Source organism: Physeter macrocephalus, chromosome 11 (assembly GCF_002837175.3).
Source record: "Physeter macrocephalus isolate SW-GA chromosome 11, ASM283717v5, whole genome shotgun sequence".
In the NCBI taxonomy this organism is placed as follows: domain Eukaryota; kingdom Metazoa; phylum Chordata; class Mammalia; order Artiodactyla; family Physeteridae; genus Physeter; species Physeter macrocephalus.
The window spans coordinates 105,848,407-105,869,782 of NC_041224.1; the positions used below are offsets into that span (position 1 = coordinate 105,848,407).

The 21,376-nt window shown below is 41.8% G+C and overlaps 2 protein-coding genes across 2 annotated transcripts; both read left to right on the forward strand.

Moving 5' to 3' along the window:
• Positions 1–3,743: 3,743 nt before the first annotated feature.
• Positions 3,744–4,183, forward strand: EDDM3B (epididymal protein 3B). The gene is given in 2 exon segments (XM_007130999.2): positions 3,744–3,858; positions 3,861–4,183. Coding segments are annotated over 2 exon segments (438 nt in total).
• An 8,486-nt stretch (positions 4,184–12,669) lies between these two features.
• RNASE6 (ribonuclease A family member 6) lies at positions 12,670–13,768 on the forward strand. Its single transcript, XM_007127753.3, has 2 exons — positions 12,670–12,889; positions 13,275–13,768. The coding sequence occupies exon 2, from the start codon at positions 13,280–13,282 to the stop codon at positions 13,742–13,744; it is 465 nt and encodes a 154-aa protein (XP_007127815.1). The 5' UTR covers positions 12,670–12,889; positions 13,275–13,279; the 3' UTR covers positions 13,745–13,768.
• The last annotated feature ends 7,608 nt before the right edge of the window (positions 13,769–21,376 follow it).

The window sequence follows — 21,376 nt, forward strand, 5'->3', positions numbered from 1 at the left end:
CGGGGCACGAACCCGTGTCCCCTGCATCGGCAGGCGGACTCTCAAACCACTGCGCCACCAGGGAAGCCCGAGCATGGCTTTTTGTTGGCTGAGTTGTGACAGTCTCTTAATGTCTGAGCCAGGAAAGAAGAGGAAATCTTTCTTCTTCCTGTTGGGTCTGCTATCCTCATGAGAGCTCCCCTTCTGGTCTCCTGACTCTATTTAATTGAGATTTCTATTTATTATTATTTTTTTTACAAAAAACACAGAGAAGCTTAACAAAATGTATATTTCCTGTATGCTTGGGAGATACCCAAGAAAGCTGACTAAAACTCCCCCCAGTGGCCCAAGCTGATACCTCAAATACCATTTTCAGCTAAAGACAAAAGAGGATGTTGGGGATAGTATTACGGGAAGGAAGGCAATTCACCAGAAGTTGAAAGGAGCAAATGGTGGTAAACAAATATTTGTTGAGCCTTGCAGAGACAGTGGGACAGAGAGAAATTTTAACAAACAGACTTTGCTAGGTTCCTGCCTGTCTACACACCTAGTTCATATTATACTATAATTATCCATGGTGTAACTATCTTCCTGGAACAAGTCCCCTACCTACATTCTGTCGACTGAAAAAACTGCACAACCGAAAAGATGAGAATTATGTCTTATTTGTGGACTTACTGAGGACCTAAGCTTGGGAGACAGCCTCTCAGATAGCTTTGAGGGGCTGTTTTGAAGAGGTTAGGGAGGAGCCAGGATATATAGGAGTTTTTCAAAAAAAAGAAAACAACAGGTAGTTGGAACATCAAAAGATTACTGTTAATTAAAGAAAAACCAGGCATCTTAAGTTTAATGAATTTAGCACTTTTCTATGTATAAGAAGATGCAAGAGTCTGGGCTCATTGAAATCTTTCCTTTGAGATGCACCTTGACTATCTGAGGCCAGTATCCTGTTTATCTCCATCCTGAGTTCCCCTCAGGGGGCACCGTTGCAGGTGGCTGCAGTGGTTGCTGGCTTGATGGCTTCAATATCCTTTGTTTACTGAAATGGCAGGTGATAGTCTTTGTTCATAATTCTTTTAGGTAGTTAGAGGGGAGGTCAATGGTTCTTCCTGGGTCTTGTATGCCATGATTGTTTTCAGCTCAAAATAATCCACATGCCAAAGTGACACATTTTGGGGAGGCAAATATTGCTCCCCTCAGAGGCATATTTTGGGGTGGCATATTCAGCTACCCTTTATGGCATTCTGATAACAAGGTGGCCCAGTGAGAAATTCAACCAAGGAGGCTTAGCTAGGAACAGCCCTTTGAAGAAATATGTTGATAGAAAACACATTCAAGGATCTCACTTTATCCGCAAATCGTGCCTTTTACTAGATACTTTTCACCTCTCAATGAAAGTCCCACAGTTTACAACTCCAGATGTGGTTTTCCTCACTGAAGTTCCCATGGAACATAGCCATCCAGGGAATTTCCCCTAGAAGTTTGTTGGGAAATGAGTTTAGGAGCCAGGTCTCTGGTTGTCTCCTGATAACTCTAGATAACCCCTCTCTGGTGTTACCCAAGGCCTTGCAATTCCTTTATGCCCACAAGTCAGCCTTTGGTGTTTGACACCTTTGCTCCAGGCTGTTCTCACAGTGAACCCAAGAATTCTAGATGAGAAGCTATAGGAGCTGGTTCTCTTAGTGAGGCTGTCCCTCCCCGCCACCCCTGCCAATCAGTTGGAACACTGTACCCCCCACAGCTGTTCCTTCCTTCCTTCACTGCTGCAGACTTCTTGGCTCTAAGAAAAGGGGAAAGACACAGACTCTCTGCTCTTCAGATCCACAAACTGATCCCCACTACAACCAGTGACAGGAGTGTTGGATCTAAATAGAGTGAGTTACGTTTAGAAGGGTTGGTGCTGAGGATGCTTTGAGGGAAAGGCCCAGGAACACTGGAAGGGGCTTGATTGGACTTCTAGATGGTGGAATTAAGAATAGACAGTGACCCAACTTGTAAGAACCAAAGACTTGGATTCGACTCAGCGTTAATCTCACTGATACAGTTCTTGGAGCCTCTCTCCACTCTTCCACCCCTCCCCACTTCCTCTCCACTTCCTCCCCAATCTTCCTGAGCATAATACCATTGTCCCTTGGTATCCATGGGGGGCATTGGTCCAGGACCCCCCCATGCCCAGGATACCAAAATCCAAGCTTGCTCAAGTCCCTTATATAAAATGGCGTTACATAGTATTTGCATCTAACATACGCGCATGCTCCTATATACTTTAATCATCTCTACATTACTTATAATACCTAATACAATGTAAATTTTATGTAAATAGCTGTAAATACAATGTAAATGCTTTGTAAATAGTTGCCAGCACACAGCAAATTCAAGTTTTACTTTTTAGAACTTTCTGGATTTTGGGGGGGGGGCGGTACTATTTTTAATCCATGGCGTGGTTGGTTGAATTCCTGGGTGCAGAACAAATAGATACTGAGGGCCAACTGTACATTGAAGCAGCTTGAATCCTGGTCTTCTCTTCATCCTATTTAGGCGTTTTGAGCCAGGGGTAGGGTGCCACAAATGAGAACGTGCCTACCCCTTGTGCTCTGTTTGATGGAGTACTTGACATTCTCAGATATGCTCTCAGTACACGTATCTCATTAGCCTCTTACAGGTTCGTGAGGGAGTTATTATTAAGCCCATCTGAGGACATCACACTCAGAGAGTTGAGAATCAGGTTAGAGATTCCACAGGGCCAGGTATACTCCTCATGGTAAATGACGACAGAGAGCTAGTTTAAAGGGAAGGCTTTTTCAAGCAACCCTCTGCTCTAATTTTGACCAGAGTAGCTCTTGTGAGGGCAGTTTCAATTTTGGTACTTGATTGATTAGAACAATATTTCAGAACTGGAGTTCCTTTATGATGACATTCTTAACAATAAATCAAGATCGTTTATAATGATGATAATTAGGGAAATGGCCTCTGAGAAGGGATGTGGGTAGTCACAAGTGATAACATGTTTCACACAGGCTTTGGGGAAGTGTTATAAAGAAGTCAAGATCCTGGTAAGCACCATCTTGCAGAGTCAGCGTAGTTGCAGCCTCAGATTTCAAGGAACCAAAGCCTTCCTGCTTCAAAAATATCTCCCAAGTATCTATTCATCTTCTGTATCCCCTTAAAAGGCAACGACACTTTCCACCTCACAGACATAGAGCTTAAAATACCATTTTCTTTAGGACACATGCTCTTTTGAGAATTGATTTGGGGACTCCCTGGTGGCCCAGTGGGTAGGACTCCAAGTTCCCAATGCAGGGGGCTCGGGTTTGATCCCTGGTCGGGGAACTATATCCCACATGCATGCTGCAACTAAGAAGTCCGCATGCTGCAACTAAAAGATCCCACATGCAGCAACTAAGACCCAGTGCAGCCTAAATAAATAAATAAATATTTTAAAAAAAAAAAAAGAATTGATCTGATTGGTTCCTCAGTTCAGGTGGAAGAGAGGGCAGACAGGAGGTACTTGGAATTCTCAAAATAAACTTCATCAGTTTTTTACAACTTTGTGCTTATCTCACTCAGGCTGTAGCATATTTTCAGTTATTATAAACTTTATTAAACTTTATTATCTAATGAGAGTTATCACCTTCTAGCCTGGGAACCAAATGATAAAATTTGGTTGAAGGGCCTACGTTGGCAGAGAAAGGAATTTTAAGGTAGCGCTCAGCAGTGTTTCCTCTCTCTTCCCTGTACACCCACAGGTAGCCCTGGTGACTGAGATGGCATCCTTTCTAAAGGTCCTAGGCCCTCTCTTGGTCCTGTTGTTCCCTCTATGTGGGCTCCTTGTACACAGCCAGAACATTTCCTGGAGGGAATTCGTGAAACAGCACCACCCTAGCCAAACTGGGAATTCAGCAAGTACAAATGCAGTGATCTGATGAGGGAAAGAGGTGTTTCAAATGACAAGAACTATCACATCTTCGTCTATACCGTATGGCACAAAATTGAGCATATATGCATCAGGAACTGGAGAGATCACTACAGAAATGTATATATATGGGCCCCATATCCCTTCAAAACACTCAAGTGCTACCGGGAGAATAGCAAAAACAACTACAAAGATTACAAGAGCTACAGCTACATTGAATTCCATTGTGGCATGAACGGGTTTGTTGATGGCATAGAGGACATGCAGTTGTTAGAGGATATCAGCAGCTAGAAAGTTGACCCACACCCACAGGTTTTAGCGTTCAGTGCTTCCCAAGTGGTGGCCCCTCCCTGCATCAAGAGCCCTTGCATTTATTTGCCAATGTTTTCCAACTACTGAGAGTTATGTTTCACGTGGTTTCTTACTATCGTAACTTTGCCTATGTTGTTTCTCTGCCTGGAATACCCTTCTGTCCTTATTTACCTGATTTACTTCTACATTTTTGAAAAGATTCAGCTCATATGGAATCTCTTTTTGACTAACCCAGGAATTTTCCTGATATTGACTCTCCTTATAACTTTGCAAGTGGCATGATCTTCCCATCCCTAAATACATTTTATCGTTCCAATGTGTGTGAAATTTATTTATGTGATTAGCACAGGTGTTATAACTGTGAGTTATATAGCTTATGCTTGAATGTGATTTGTGGTGTATGTAGGTTTAAAGTGTATCGTATGTGTGTGTCTAATGTGTGTAATAGACTTGTGTGTATGATGAAAGTATAACTGTTTATGTGCTAAGCTGGGGAAAAGTTGTGACCTAGGCATTGATTGTGGGGACATGCTGAGTTCCCATACCCACCCAGATTGGTGGGTGTGGCCAGAGCTGATTAGGTACAAAATATGTGGCATGTTCCTGGCACATAGCAGGTGCTCAGTCAACACTGATTTTCTTTCTTTCTCATCCTTTGACTTGGTATTTTAACTTTGACTTTGACAAAACAAACATGACGGGTGCCCATCAATTGTCTCCTCTCCCTGGATTTCTTTAAGAATGTCTGTAAGGAGGCTATTGCATTTTAGATGAGTTACGGTAGTATGTATGTTTCCGGATGAATAATACATTAAGTAGAAGATATGGGCACAAATGAGTTTATCTGATAAAAACCATTTTCACTTGGCAGAGATAAAGGGTAGGACTAGAGGACTTTAAAATGAAACTCTCTTCAAGAGTGGGGCTTAGGGACTTCCCTGGGCACAGTGGTTAAGAATCTGCCTGCCAATGCAGGGCGCACGGGTTCGATTCCTGGTCCGGGAAGATCCCACATGTCGCGGAGCCACTAAGCCCATGAGCCACAACTACTGAAGCCCGTGCCCTCTAGGGCCTGCATGCCACAACTACTGAGCCCGCAAGCTGCAACTACTGAAGCCCACGCGCCTAGAGCCAGTGCTCTGCAACAAGAGAAGCCACCTCAATGAGAAGCCTGCGCACCGCAACGAAGAGTAGCTCCTGCTCGCCGCCACAACTAGAGAAAGCCTGCGCGCAGCAACGAAGACCCAACGCAGCCAAAAATTGAAAAAAAAAAAAAAAAAAGAGTGGGGCTTAAGACTTGCATTTTGTTGGAGGAAAGAGGAAGTAGATTGGAGAAGGAAATGTTGAAGACACAAGTAAGTAAGGTCCACAGAAATTCTGTTTGCTAAATGAGAGATAGAGATACAGAGTAAGAGAAATGTTTGCTTCGTATAATTTTGCCTGGGGCAGGTATGCGAAGGAGTAATACTGAACATTAAAGGACCCTGTGTTCTTCAGCCTCCTGCATCACTGAATGACTCAAGCCTTGAAACAATTAGAAAAAAGACCAGGGTATAAACATTTTAAATTAGATGACACTTTAAATTAAGCTTCACACCATAAGGGAGCAGAATTTTCCACACTAAAATATGTCTCTTTGGCATAAGGATTATTTTAGCCTGTTTTTTGTTTTTTTTTTGGTTGTTTTTTAAGCATCAGCAGATATGAGAGGAGCTCTGAAAACCAAATAGAAGTCACTCTTTTGTAAGAGACATTTACAGGTAAAAGAGAAATCTCCATTTGTAAGGGTGTCTTCCTGCTGTACCAGGAAGCTGGGGGTGGGGGTGGGGGTGGGGGTGGGGGGGACTCATTCTCTAGAAACTCTTAGTGGTGGACAAGACAATGATAAGTCTGCAGAACAACGTTATCCTTGTTTCCTGTGTTTTCCTGGTCATCTCCCATAGATTTCCCTCCCCAACATCTCCTTTTGTCTTTAGCCGAAGGTGATATTTAAGGTGATGGGCTCAGCCATTTTGGCAAGTTACTCAGTTTACCTGGGTCTCCGCCATGTATTATACGTGTTATTAAACTTTTGTTTGTTTTTTCCTGTCAGTTTGTCTTATATCGTTGAATTATGAGACGAGCCAATTATCCTAGAAGGGAAAAAAGGAAAAAAATTCCTCCCCAACAACACCTTCCTGGAACTCGGGCCTCAACGAGTAGCCAGTGAATCTCTAGGTTGGTCATCGTGCTTTAAGCATAGCTCCTCAACTTTGCCATTTTTTCAGTGTACTTGGGAATGAGCAGATACCCGGGAGATGATGACCTATACCAACCAAACTCACAAGAGATTAGTGTTAAACAGCAGTTCTGTAAGCAGGTAGGGTAGGGTGTCCCTGGAGAAAGAGAACCAGGAAGGGTTTTCTTGACATAACAGAAGCCGCTTTAGCCTAAGCCATTTTGTGGTCTAAGCCTGGCCACAAGATCTTAAGGGAAGTAAGGGAATGCAGGAACAAAGGAAAAGCAGTCAAGAAACAATAGTTCAGCAATAAAACAGAATCTTAGTTCCTCCTCAAGGGACCTACATTACAATCTGATAAAGTCTTTGAGTTCTGTAGGAACTAAGGCCCCCACCCAGGTGGAGGACAGAACGATGGTGTTGACCTTCCTGACTTCAGTCAGCTAAAGCTTGGACTCTGTCAGCCTTTCCCCAGTTCTATGCTGAATTCTCCTCCGCTCAAGCCCCTTCATGAATATGTATATACCCTTAGCTTAAAACTTCCCCAGTTTTGCTGTTCCAGGGAGACTGCTTTGGGAAAGATTCCCAGAGTTCTCCTTACCTGCTGCAAGTGATAATAAATCCTTCCTTCTCCTGATCTTTGGCTTGGTTGTATCTTTTGGCTCGACATCCACCAAGAGACAAACTCAGTTTTGGGGTAATAGTTCTTCGTCAACGATCATTTTACATGTGGGAAATACTGATCGTTTTTCTCACTTGATAAATGCTGCTTCAAAATGTACTGGCATATTCTGGTCTCCTAGAGTCGTATTTTAGGGTTGTCTCTTCAGCTCTCCTACGGTAAGTTTTCACAAATACCTCATTTTAAAAACTCTTTAAAATTTGCTTTTAGGGACTTCCCTGGTGGCGCAGTGGTTAAGAATCTGCCTGCCAATTAAGGGGACACAGTTTCGAGCCCTGCTCCGGGAAGATCCCACATGCCGTGGAGCAACTAAGCCCTTGTGCCACAACTACTGAGCCTGCCCTCTAGAGCCCGCGAGCCACAACTACTGAGCCCACGTGCCACAACTACTGAAACCCGCGCACCTAGAGCCCGTGCTCCGCAACAAGAGAAGCCACGGCAATGAGAAGCCTGTGCACCACAACAAAGAGTAGCCCCCGCTTGCTGCAACTAGAGAAAGCTGCACGCAGCAACGAAGACCCAATGCAACCAAAAATAAATAAATTAAAATTAAAATTAAAAAAATTGCTTTTATTAAAAGGTTGTAAGATGATGTTTCAAAACAGTATAGGAAGAAAATGAATTTAAGCACAATTCGTTATAAAAAATTAATAAACAGAAACCTTAATTAAATGGAGTTGGAAGACCAGAAGGAGGAGCTCTCACACCCTGTGACCATAGCTGAGCCCAGCTGGAAGAAGAAAGAGTTGTCTTCTTTCCTGGCAGGGACTCAGCCAATGAAAAGCCATGAACTCTTGGTTTACTATAGCCCTCCCAACTTTCTTCTCCTCTCTATTAAAGCAGTCTCTTTCCCTTGCTGTGCAGGGAGTTGCACATGGCTTGCCATGGTTGCAGACCCCAAATTACAATTCTCTGCTGATCCTGAATAAACCTATCTTTGCTGGAGAAATATCTGGCAGTCTATTTGTTTCAGGTCTACATAGGATAATAGCCTTGTGTTGTTGCTTAGACTTTCTCACATCCACTTCCCCTGTTTGGAAAGATGCATATTCATTTCCCTTAAGGAACTATCCTTCCTCTTTTTGTGTGCACATTGGTGGGGCTGTCCTTTAAGGTTCCCAATCTCCTCTACCGAGCCAAACAATAGTAATGAGACCCAAGGTAGGCTAACTGGACTCTCTCTTATAGGAGACCACAATGTACCTCTTTGACATAGGATTATTTTGAGACACAGTAGATAAAGGAGAAACTTTGAAAACAGAGTATAAATTACCCTTATGTAAGGGAAATTTACAATTACCAAGGAAATCTCCATTTGTAAGAGTGTTTCCCTCTCTGTACAGGAAGAAAAAGATGACTCTAAATCACAAAAAACTCTCATCAATGGAGAAGCCACAGACTTAAATCTGCATAACAGACCCTCCCCTTGTTTACTGTACTTTTCCTGGTCACCTTCCCATAATTTGCCTCCTCCACACTCTTCCTTCTTTGTTTTAGCTGAAGATGGAAAGTAAACCCAAGTTCTAGCCACCTCCTTGAGCTACTCATCCCTGAGCTTCTCCCATGTATATGTGGTATATTCATGCTAATAAACTTCTGTTTGTTTTTCTCTTGTGAATCTGTCTTTTGTTATAGAGGCCCTAGCTGAGAACTGAGAAGGAAAAAAGGAAAAGATATTTTTTTCATTCTCTACACTGTCCTCAGAGTCTAAATCTCAAGTAGTGATGCAAGGATTTTTTAAAAATTTGAAGTGGACTCATGCCCATTTGGCACTGCTCTGCAGCTCATCCAAGCTTCTTGGGTTCCAGCTATTTCCAAAGACTTGTCCTTCTGCTATATTTTTTCATATTGTAATTTCTCCCAGATTCTTCCAATAAATCCCCACCCTAGTCCCACTACTACTGAAACAGGAGGGAAGCGGACAGGGCACAACCTCTAAAAGAATGACATAGCCCTTGAGGATATGACATAAACTGGTTAGAACCAACTAGGTCCAAGAGAGTGGAAGATTTGACTTCCAGTGGACCTTGAGCCTCATCATACACTCACTGTAATACATTAGCATCTAAATGACACACCTACAGGTGCCATGACAGTTCCAAGGCTAACCATAAAAGGTCAAAAAGTGGGTGGTGGCCCAGTTCCTAAAAATCTCCACCTCTTCCCCAAAATGGTTGGCATAATCCTGCCACTCATTAGCCTGTGATATTTCCCAGCCCATAAAAACTAACCACCCCATATTTTGGGGCCTCTTGCCCTCTTCTGAGATGGCCCACACTCTGTCTGTGGAGTGTGTTTCTCCCAAGGCTGTTCTGGCCTTTTGAGAAAGACCATGTTCTGTCTATGGAATGTGTATCTCTCTAAATAAATCCACTTCTTACCTATCTCTTTTTTTCTCACTGAATTCTTTCTGCCTTGAGTCATAAAGAACCTGAGCTTCATTAGGCCCTGAGACCAAATGTGTGATCTCAATTAAAAGACAGTGGGTTCATGGGACTTCCCTCATGGTCCAGTGGGGAAGACTCCGTCCGTGTTCCCAACGCAGGGGGCCCAGGTTCAATCCCTGGTCGGGGACCTAGATCCCGCATGCATGCTGCAACTAAGAGTCCGCATGCCATGACAAAGATCCTACATGACACAACTAAGACCCAGGGCAGCCAAAATAAATAAATAATTTTTTTTTTTTTTTTTTAAAAGGCAGTGGGTTCAAGTCCCAACCTGGGTTGTGCAGTTTCACTACCACTTAAAAATTTCCCTCTCAAATTAGCTTAAATTTGTGTTGCTTGCAAACAAAATAAACCTAATGGATAAACTCTATCTGCAACCTTTGTGATCCTCGTCATGCCTTCCAAATTTGGGGATCTGCCATGCATACTAGGTGCCTATCCTACAGGAAATACTCAGTTTCTTTAGCCCAGCATGTTGTCAAACCCAGGTTGTTGTGCCTGATACACTGTGATGTCAAACAACCTGAAACATCAAAGTTTGGAGCAGAGAAAGGTTTATTGCAGGGCCAAGCAAGGAGACAGGGTTGGCTAATGCTCAAAAGACCTGAAATCTCTGATGGTTTTCAGTTTTTAAAGGCAAAATTTGGGGTGAGGGCTGCAGGGTGTGGGACTTTCTTCTGATTGGTTGGTGGTGAGGCAACAGGGTGGTGCTCCAGAACTTGTGCTCAGTTTGAAGTTACCATCCCCCACCTGGGTGGGGGCCTTAGTTCCTGTAGAAGAATTCAAAGATATGTTGTTATGTATATCCCTTGAGGTGGAAGTAGGACTCAGGAGGACTTTATCTCAGGAATCAAGCCTAAGACCAGTCTTAAGAATTTGGACATTGGGTGAAAATCAATGTCATTCAAAAAAAATGGTTCTCTACAAAGAATGGGTAAGAGAATCACTGTGGAGTTAATCAAATAGAGATATGCAAAGACATCCATCCCCAAGATTCTGATTCAGTAGGCCTAGGATCTTGGCATTTTAAAACTTTTCATAGGCAATTCTGATGTGAGGCCAGGGTTAGGAGACCTCTACTTAAGGACATGGGTAACTCCGTATTGTTTTCCTCTGTAGTGGGTTTGGTGTACAATCAAGTTGTGGAACTGCAGGGAGAAGGAGGACTGTTCTAATACATAGGATGTAGAATAAGATATATGAGCACTAGGCAAACAGACCTTTTTTTTTTACTCTTTTTAAATTAGTTTTTATTGGAGTATTGTTGCTTTACAATGTTGTGAACATATATCTTAAATTTTTTTTTCTTTAATTGATGGACTTATTTGTTCAGAGCAATTTTAGATTTACAGAAAAACTGAGTAGAAAGTACAAAGAGTTCCCATATGCCTCTCTTCCCTCCCTCCTCTCCTAACCACACTGTTCACAATTTTCTTATTATTAACATCTTATTTTACTGTGGTACTTTTGTTATATTTTTGAACCAGTATTAATAAAGTCCACAATTTACACTAGGATTCGTTCTTCATGTTGTACACGTTTTGACAAGTGCATAATGTCATTGTATGGGAAGAAAGTTTTCCTCAACACTCTTAGGGTCTCTGGCTGGGTCTGAAAATTCAACTGACAAAGACAGATCAATAGGAGAAAAGCATACAGATTTTATTAAATATTTACATATACATGGGAAGCATTCACAAGAGAATGAAAAATCCAAATAAGTGAAAAGAGCAGGAAGCTTTTATACCTTTTAGCCCAAGAAACAAGATATTTGTAAAGAATTGACAAGACAAAGGGGTTTGGTCTATGGTTAGTAAATGGTGAAGAAGTAACTAGAAAGATAAGGGTTAGTTTCAAGATTATTTTGCAGATTCCTCTGGTGCCCTCTCTGGGAGGTTGAGGGTCTATCTCCAGTAAAAAGAGAATTTATTTTCTGGCTTTGGACAAAAAGGGGGGAGCTTTTTCTGCACTTCATGATTCTTAATTGCCTTCAGTGCAAAATAATTTTTATGTCAAAGAGCCATTTTGGGGGGTTACATATTCTGATTTCCTTCAGCATGAACATGGACTATCTCTCCATTTATTTAGATTTTCTTCTGATTTATTTCATCAGAGTTTTATAGTTTTCCTCATATTGATCTTGTACATATTTTATTAGATTTATACCTAAGTATTTCATTTTTCTTTGGTGCTAATATAAATGTTAGTTGTTTTTTTTTATTTCAAATTCCAATTGTTCATTGCTGGTATATAAGAAAGCAATTTTTGTATATTAACCTTGTATCTTGCAACTTTGCTCTAAACAAATAATTTTTAGCCTAAAGATTATTGGAGCCATTAAAAGTGCTGGGCAAGAGTGTTTCACTGTTATATTTATGCTCAAGAACTACTAATCTGGAAGTATTAATATGTAGAATGGATTGGAAGGAAAAGAGACTAGAGGCAGGGAGTCCATGTAGGAAACTTTTATGTGAGTCCTCTATGAGACAATAAGGTTCTGAATAAGGATATTGCAGCACCAATGGAAAGGCAAGAACAGATTTAAGAGGCAAATACCCTAAATGTGCCCTTCTCCTTCTTATGTATGCGTCTCTTCACACAGTTTCCTCTTTGGGCTGCCCTTACCATCTTCTTCACCTAATTTCTAATTAATCTTCAAAACTCAGTGCCGGTGATGTGCCCTCCAAAAATACCTCCTCCCTACTGTATCCACACTGTTACCTGTAGTTTCCTTGATCACAGCTGTAAGTGCTATTTATATTTGTTAATATATTGTGCATTGGTCCATTTACCTGACTGTCTCTTTCATTAGATCACAAGCTCCCGAATCAGAGTAGCCCAGTATCTGGCCCAATAAACATACACAAAAAGGAATAATTCATTCAAGTCTATGGTTGAAGCTCACATACCAAGTACATGGCAGTTATTATATCAGATTTTCATGTATATTGTCTCCTAAGGAAATGAAACCATAAAACTTCAAAAAACTGAAGCTTCAAGTCAGGAAGGAAGCACCAACTCATATCAGGAAGTGATCAGTTCCTCAAAACTGTGTTTTGAGTCTCATTGTTTCTTTAAGTAAGCTTACTCTCCCTGCATTTACAGGGTTATTGATACTCATTAAACAGCAAGTTTGAAAGTCTAAGAGTCTCATCCACACTGTCAACAAGAAGTTCATCTTCCAAGCCCTAGTTTTCTCTTTCCTAGGGTTCAGAACCCTTCCCCTGCCACACGCAGGCAGCCTTGCACACCTGGGAGAAGAACCACAGACAAAAGCCTCTGAGCCTGGGACTAACTACTGCTGCTGTTCTCAGCGGGAGCCCCGGCGTGGAGACCTGGTAAGAGCAGAAGCCCCCAGGGCTGGGGAGAGTGGCCAGTGAAGATGGCTGGGAGATCCAGGTCAAATAGATGGAGGGTAAATATTTCAGGAGGGAAGAGACAAGGTTTCTGACATGGGGACCATCAAACGCATGAGTGCAGGACAAAGAGAAGAACGAGATCTACCAGTCAGAGAAAAGATGGTCTTACCTCAAATTCCTCCTCACTGGGCTTTAGTTTCTTTAGAATTGTGAGACTCAAGTGAGGAAGAAGATGGTTAAAAACAAACAAACAAAAAAGAGCTATGAAATCTTAAAAGGCAGAATAAAAATCCAAATGGTTATGAGTGATAATTTTGCTCTTATTGTTTTTACTACTACCATCATTTTCTCTCTCCTTACACAGAAGTGATGGGGCCAGGTCTTCTGGGATGCTTTCCTCTCCTCCTATTGCTGCTGGGACTATGGTGGTCAGTGTGTCCACTTTGTGCTTTGCCTAAGCATCTCACCAAGGCTCACTGGTTTGAAATTCAGCATATACAGCCAAGGCTTCTCCAGTGCAACAAGGCAATGAGCGGTGTCAATAATTATACTCGGCACTGTAAGCCTCAAAACACCTTTCTGCACAACTCCTTCCAGGACGTGGCTGCTGTCTGTGATTTGCCCCACATCGTCTGTAAGAATGGACAGTACAACTGCCACCAGAGTCCAAAGCCTGTTAACCTGACTCAGTGCAGTTTCACTGCGGGGAAGTATCCTGACTGCCGCTACCGAGATGACACCCAATACAAGCTCTTCATTGTTGCCTGTGACCCCCCTCAGAAGAGCGACCCTCCCTATCATTTGGTTCCTGTACACTTAGACAAGATTGTTTAAAGTTTCCATCATTTTCCCTCTCACTTGGCACAAATTCTCTTACGATCTCTTCTGATTTTTCTTTTCTTTTGTTGATTTTTCTGGTTCCCATAGAAGGAAAAAGGAGGGTATTGGAAAAATTAGAGTGATGAGGATAGACCAGAGTTGGGACAAAAAATATGTAGGATTCTTTTCTGCTTTGGAGCTCTAGATTTTGAAGGAAGATAGTAGGGAAGAGGGCAAAGAAGGGTCCAGGCCTCCATATTTTCAGCCTTAGAACTTCGTCCAACTTTTGTTGTATTGTGTTCACAGAAATAAAACCATGCTCTGCTGCATTCTAATGAGTGTGTGTGTATAAGTGTGTTTGGAAGTGTGATCCCTTTCACATCATTGTCAGCCTGGAGCTATCTAGGCCTGCATTTACCAGCATTCCAAGAAGAATGATTTTGGCCCTAGGCAACCTTTGAAGTTATTTGGCAACCTGGGGCCTCTGCCACTTCCCTCACCCCCGTGTCTCTGGGATTTTGGAGCAAGAAAGCTCTCCATCCCTTCAAACTCTGCTCATGGCTTTACATATTTCCCTTGAAACCATTGTCTACGGTTGTTTGGAGGTGGCACAGATACTCAATGTTGATGGTATTTTCACAGATTCTAACACTGGTAACTGAGGCATCCTAGATCTTAACTATTTGCCTCTATATTTAATCAGATAATGTTTTAAATATAAATAGTAGTAGGGATAATAATCCACTGTAGCCTTAGAGTCAATTCTCCCATTATCTATTGGAATGGACAAAGAGAAAGCATAGATCAAGGGGGTTAAAAAAAAAAGCCCTGGGAAACTAAAAACATTCTTGCCCTACTCAAATAGTGAAATATCACAGAAACATTGGGACTTTGGAACAGGTATCTGATTTAGAGATCGAAGGACTGGGATTAAGAATTTAGGTCCTATGTGTAGGGGAGGAAAAATAATTTTTCATAAACACTTCTAGGTTTTTGGCTGAGACACCCCCTGTAATAAAAAGATAGATCAACAGGAAAAAAACAAGTTTAGTTACATATGTACATATGGGAGCCCTACAAAGATATGAGACTCAAAAGACACAGGAAGCCCTGAGGAGCTTCAGGGTCCAAGTTTATAATGGCATCCTGGGGCCAAGCCTGGTGCCAGGAGGATTAGCCCTGGCTTAGAGATGCCAAAGTTCCCAGGGAAAATGAGCTAAGTAGACAATTCAATACATATCTCTTATTCACAGGGTGTGGAAATAGAATTTGAGTATCAGGTCAGAGGACACTGTACTTTCAAAAAAATTTATATTGACTAGAGGATGTGGAGCCAGTAAAATATTATGCCCCTCTTACTGCTTTACTTCCTGCCTTAGATGGATACTTTAACTAGTTCCATTGGGGTAAAAAAGTATACAGTCGAAAACTGTTTCATTGATAAATTCAATACTGTGAATATTCTTTAAGTCACCTTTTTAATTTATAACGGTTTGTGTTTTTCTTTTTTTTTTTTCCTTTTTCTCTCTTTTATTATTCTTATCTTTCTTTTCCGTTTGTGTTTTTCTGTTTGGCTTTTTTGGTTTTTTTTTAAAATGCCATACTATCTAGACAGGGCTAATAGAAACAGAAAACTTTATGTCCACGTATGAGGCAAGCCTACAAAGGAAAGCCCACATATGGGGTGACAAAAGCAAGGCCAAACAGCCTCACAGGAAGGAGGAAGCATACGCTCATGAGGAGGGGAATTCTTCTGGAGCTCTTCACACTTTTTTTTTTTTTTAGTTGCAGTGATCGGGGGCTACTCTTCGTTGCAGTGCGCTGGCTTCTCATTTCAGTGGCTTCTCTTGTTGCGGAGCACAGGCTCTAGGCGAGTGGGCTTAGTAGTTGTGGCTCACGGGCTATAGAGCCCAGGCTCAGTATTTGTGGCTCACTGGCTTAGTTGCTCTGCAGTATGTGGGATCTTCCCGGACCAGGGCTCGAACCCATGTCCCCGCGTTGGCAGACGGATTCTTAACCACTGTACCACGAGGGAAGTCCCTCTTCACACTTCTTGATAGATTTTATTTTATTTATTTACTTATTTTGGCCACACCACACAGCATGTGGGATCTTAGTTCCCTGATCAAACACTTACCCCCTGCATTGGAAACACAGAGTCTTAACCACTGGACTGCCAGGGAAGTCCCTTGATGGATTTTTTTTTTTTTTTTTTTTTTTGTGGTACGCAGTAACCATGGCTCATGGGCCCAGCCGCTCCGCGGCATGTGGGATCCTCCTGGACCGGGGCACGAACCCGTGTCCCCTGCATCGGCAGGTGGACTCTCAACCACTGCGCCACCAGGGAAGCCCCCCTTGACGGATTTTATAAAGTCCTTCCCTTGCCCTCTCTCATGGGCTAATTTCATTTTTAACGTGATGAATTACTTTTCAAAAATTAAACAATGTAGGGACTTCCCTGGTGGCGCAGTGGCTAGGACTCTGCTCTCCCAATGCAGGCGGCCCGGGTTTGATCCCTGGTCAGGGAACTAGATCCCACATGCATGCCGCAACTAAGAGTTTGCATGCCACAACTAAGGAGCCAGCTTGCTGCAACTAAGGAGCCCATGTGCTGCAACTAAGGAACTGGTGAGCTGCAACTAAGGAGCCCTGGAGCTGCAACTAAGGAGCCCTGGAACAATAACTAAGGAGTCCGCCTACTACAACTAAGACCTGGTGCAACCAAATAAATATTTTTAAAAAATTAAACAATGTAGATAAATACAAACCAATATAAAGCACTCAAAATAAATAAATATTGTTTTTCATTTACTTACTATCTAAAATATATATATATACATAAAAACATTGGCGTCCATTTTATTCCTCTCTCCATTCCCATTTCTCTTAACTTTTCTCAAATGAAATTATAAATTTAAAGTGTTTCCAGTACTATTTTTATACTTATACTTCATGTATAATATCTTCATAAACAAAACATAGGGTTTCCATGTGCAATTTAAAAAGAAATTTATATAAATACTATCTTATAGTACAAATCATTCTGCAACTTGCTTTTTTTGTCCACTCAACAATGTTTTTAAGACTCATTGATATTAAAATGTATCTTTGTTGTTCTTTTATTTTTATTGGTGCATTGTTTGTTCCTTTGTATTAATAAACCATCATTTATTTACCAGTTGTCTATTGTTGAATATTTGGGATGTTTCCAAATTTCCACCCTAACAAGCAGCATTGCAATGATATCTTTGTACATTTCTCTGTACAAAGAAACTTGTCAACTTAAAGAAAGACACTCAGCATAAGAATTGCGAGTTTAAGTTGTATTCATGGTCTTACTGAGGACTAGAGCTTTTTACGTTTGGGAAGGTGCAAGAATCAGGGGTCTTTGAAATTATCCCTGAGCTACACATCTAACTATCTAGGAACCTGTTTTTCCAAAGCACAGAGTACCTCATCCTGTGTTTCATCCTCAGTTCCCTGCAGGGTGCCCTGTCAGTGGTCGACTGTAGTGGGTTGCAACTTAATCCTTGTATAACTGGGTAATGAGTGATGTTCTTTGTTCTTCTTTGTTCACAAACTGATTGTAGCAGATTTTATTTTTCAGAGTTGTCCATATCAACATATCCCATTCTACATGCTCTTCTTACAGTGTGTTATTGACTCTTCTCTATCAGAAGGGTCTATGTTCCCTTTCCTTGAGTATGGGTTAGTCTTAGAAACTCCCTTCTAATGAATAGAATGGGGTGAAAGTCACACTGTATGACTTCCAAAGCCAGGTCATAAATGGTGATACAGCTTCTGCCTGGCTTTCCCTCTCTGTTGTAGGACACCCACACTTGGACCCAATCATCATGCTGTGAGGAAGATGGTGCCACATGGAGAGGCCTTGTATAGATATTCCAGCCAACAGGCCCAGCTAAGGTATCAGCCAACATCAACCATTCAACATGTGGGTGAATGAGCCTTCAGATGATTCCAGCTCCCAACCTCTGAGTTTTCCAGCTGCAGCCTCAGACATGGGAACAGAGACAAGCTGCTCCCACTGTGTCCTATCTGAACTCCTGACCCACTGGGAGCATAATAAATAATTGTTTTGTGCCACCAAGTTTGGGGGTAATTTGTTACACAGATAGACTAACTGAAGCATTGATTGTATAATTTCGCCAGAAACTATGGTATGTGAGTTTTTGCATCTCAATGTCCTGTCTCTGGCAAAACATGAGAGTATCATGCTCCTGCATTTTTGGCAACCTGATGAGTATGAAATAGCACAACATTGTCATGTAGGCAAAAAAAAAAAATGTTATTTGCATCTCTAGATCCTTGGTTCCTAGTACAATGCCTGACACTAGTGGGTTTCTTTTTATTTAATTTAATTTATTTATTTATGGCTGCGTTGAGTCTTCGTTCCTGTGCGCAGGCTTTCTCTTGTGGCGAGCGAGGGCTACTCTTCGTTGCAGTGGGCGGGTTTCTCATTGTGGTGGCTTCTTTTGTTGCAGAGCATGGCTTCTAGGTGTGTGGGCTTCAGTAGTTGTGGCACACGGGCTCAGTACTTGTGGCTTGTGGGCTTAGTTACTCTGCGGCATGTGGGAGCTTACCAGACCAGGGCTTGAACACAGTTCCCCTGCATTGGCAGGCAGATTCTTAACCACTGCATCACCGGGGAAGTCCCAGACACTAGTGGGTTTCTTTTTCTTTTTTTAATCTTTTATTTATTTATTTATTTATTTATTTTTGGCTGCGTTGGGTCTTTGTTGCTACGTGTGAGCTTTCTCTAGTTGTGGCGAGCCCCTACTGCTCTTCGTTGTGGTGCGTGCACTTCTCATTGCGGTGGCTTCTCTTGTTGCAGAGCATGGGCTCTAGGGCACATGGGCTTCAGTAGTTGTGGCACAAGGGCTCAGTAGTTGTGGCTCGCGGGCTCTAGAGTGAGGCAGTTGATGAAAGTTGAATACAGTCTGTGGATTAGATAACTGTATAGTTTCAACGCAAATTTCCTGATTTTGATAAGTATACTTATTTTAAACCCTTGTAAAAAGAATGTTCTTGGTTTTAGGAAATGCATAGTGAAGTATTTAGGAAAAGGGGCAACATGTCCATAACTTACTCTCACACATTCAGAAAAAAATTTATGTACCTGTACATAAATATGTGACTAATAAAGCAAATAGGAAAAATGTTAATGTTTAGAGAATATAGACAAATGATATACAGGAATTCTTTGTATCATTTTTGCAACTGTTCTGTATATCTGAAATTATTTCAAAATAAAAAGTTTCTTAAAAATTTCAGCACGGTCATTTACTACTTGTGCAAATTACCTATCTTTTCAGATAATTAGTTGCCTCATTTACTAAGATAAGATATTTTACCTACTCACTTTCATTTATAGAATCTACCAAACTCTACTTTGTCTGGCACTCTGCAAATCACCAGCCACAGAAAAATGAAAAAGACGGGGTCACTAGTAGCTTTCAGCTGAGTGGGAAAAACAACCAAGAAAACTGGAATGTTTAACGAAGAGTGATTAGTGTTAGTTCTCAGGGTGGTTTCAAGACCTGAATGACCTAATATAGATTTAAACATACATATAAAAGGGGCTTAATGAAATTCCTGGTACCTCATACAAGTAGTTCCATCTCCCCTTTTGATGATTACAAGCTTCAAGGAAAGGATTTTTAGCTCTCTAAAAAAGACATCCTCAAATAGCCCCCTTTCTAGCCAGCTCCCAACTTCCTGTCTTTCCCCCTGGAACAGTGATGGCACCCCTGGTGTCTCTCTGTGTTCAAATTTCCTCTTCTTATAAGGACGCCAGTCAGACTGGATTAGGGCCCACCTAAGGCCTCATTTTAACTTAATTACTTCTTTAAAGGTCTTAGCTTCAGATACATTCTGACTTACATCTTACATTTCTGAGAAGTTAAAGTTTGAACATATAAATTTTGGGAGAACACAATTCAGCTTATAACAGTGATTATAAAGAGAAGTTTCATAAAAGCCCCAAGGACCTAAGTGACGGTGTGAGGCATCCCTACATTTAGGTCTTTTTTTTTTTTTTTTTTTTTTGCGGTACGCGGGCCTCTCCCTGTTGTGGCCTCTCCCGTTGCGGAGCACAGGTTCCGGACGCGCAGGCTCAGCGGCCATGGCTCACGGGCCCAGCCGCTCCGCGGCATGTGGGATCCTCCCAGACCGGGGCGCGAACCCGGTTCCCCTGCATCGGCAGGCGGACGCGCAACCACTGCGCCACCAGGGAAGACCTACATTTAGGTCTTTAACTGTAGTTTGGCAACTTTTCCGAGGAGAGGATACAATAAGGATAAGAGCTGTTCCCTGCTCTTATGACAACTGTTATTTGGTGCCTACCAGTGGTTGTGGGGATTTCACAGACAGCAGCTTGTAAAGAAAGGTACTGAGGAAAGAACTGATGTTTTTTTATACCTCCCATTGTCTTGGTTGACTGAAGGAATTGCAAGAGTACAGGGATGCTGTAAAAGCAGTAAGTACTGGGCATCACACTACTGAGCTTAAGCAAAATAGCAAGGCTTGCCATAGAGGGGGCCCACAGCATTCCCCAAAGCCCAAGAAAAGAAGGTGGAATGCTGGAAATGCAGAGCTACATTTACTGTGAGAAGAAAAAACAAAAAGAAAACCAGATTTTCCTCCTACTCTTGAGTGACCTGATTAGTTATAACCTTCCAGGTAGTCAACAGAACCAACTATGCCAACCCTTCTGATCTTGTTTTCTCATCCCTTTTTACCTCTAAGTCTCGTCTCATCCGTTCTTACTTCCTGACACCGTATTTATAATCCCTCTGTCTTACTTCTTCTTCTAATCTCCTGTGCCTTCTTCATTGCCTGTTCTGTCCCAATCTCAAGGCTCCCACCTACCCAGGGTCTGACTGAGAACAGATCCTGCTGGTGATTCCAGGGCTTAGAAGCAAATCATAGGTCTCTCCACCAATACAGAGCTGCCTCTGTGAAAAAGAGAGGGCAGAGAGAGGAAGGTTTAGGGTTTTGAAGTTAGGGGGCTTTTGTTTGTTTGTTTGTTTGTTTTTGCATGTGGATGTTCAATCACAATTTGTTGAAAAGATTATCCTTTCTTCCTAGAATTGCTTTGCACGTTTGTCAAAAATCATTTGTGTGGGTATGCTCTGGGCTCTCTATGCAGCTCCGTTGATCTATGTGTCTATTCTTCCACCAATTCACACAAAAATATGTACACAGATGTTTAAAGCAGCTATCTTCATAATCACCCAGAATGGAAACAATGCAAACGTCCTTCAACAGGTGAATGGATAAATAAGCCATGGAACATCCACGCAATAAAATGCTACTCAACAATAAAAAGGAACGAACCACTGATCCACACGACTTGGATAAATTTCATAGGCATTATAGTGAGTAAAAGAAGCCAGTCTTGGAAGGTTACATACTGTGCAATCCTATTTGTATGATATTTTGAAAAGACAAAACTATAGTGACAGAGAATAGATCAGTGGTTGGCAGGTGTTGGGGTGAGGGGAGTGTATGATTATAAAGAGATAGCACAAGGGGATTTGGGGGCTGATGGAACTGTTCTGTGTCCTGGTAGTGTGCAATTCATTTATGCGAGTTAAAAATTCATAGACTTGTATACCAAAAAGATCA

Bases quoted from the DNA above. Each gene is read 5' to 3' on its own strand.
- RNASE6 (XM_007127753.3), top strand. From the start codon at position 13,280: ATGGGGCCAGGTCTTCTGGGATGCTTTCCTCTCCTCCTATTGCTGCTG.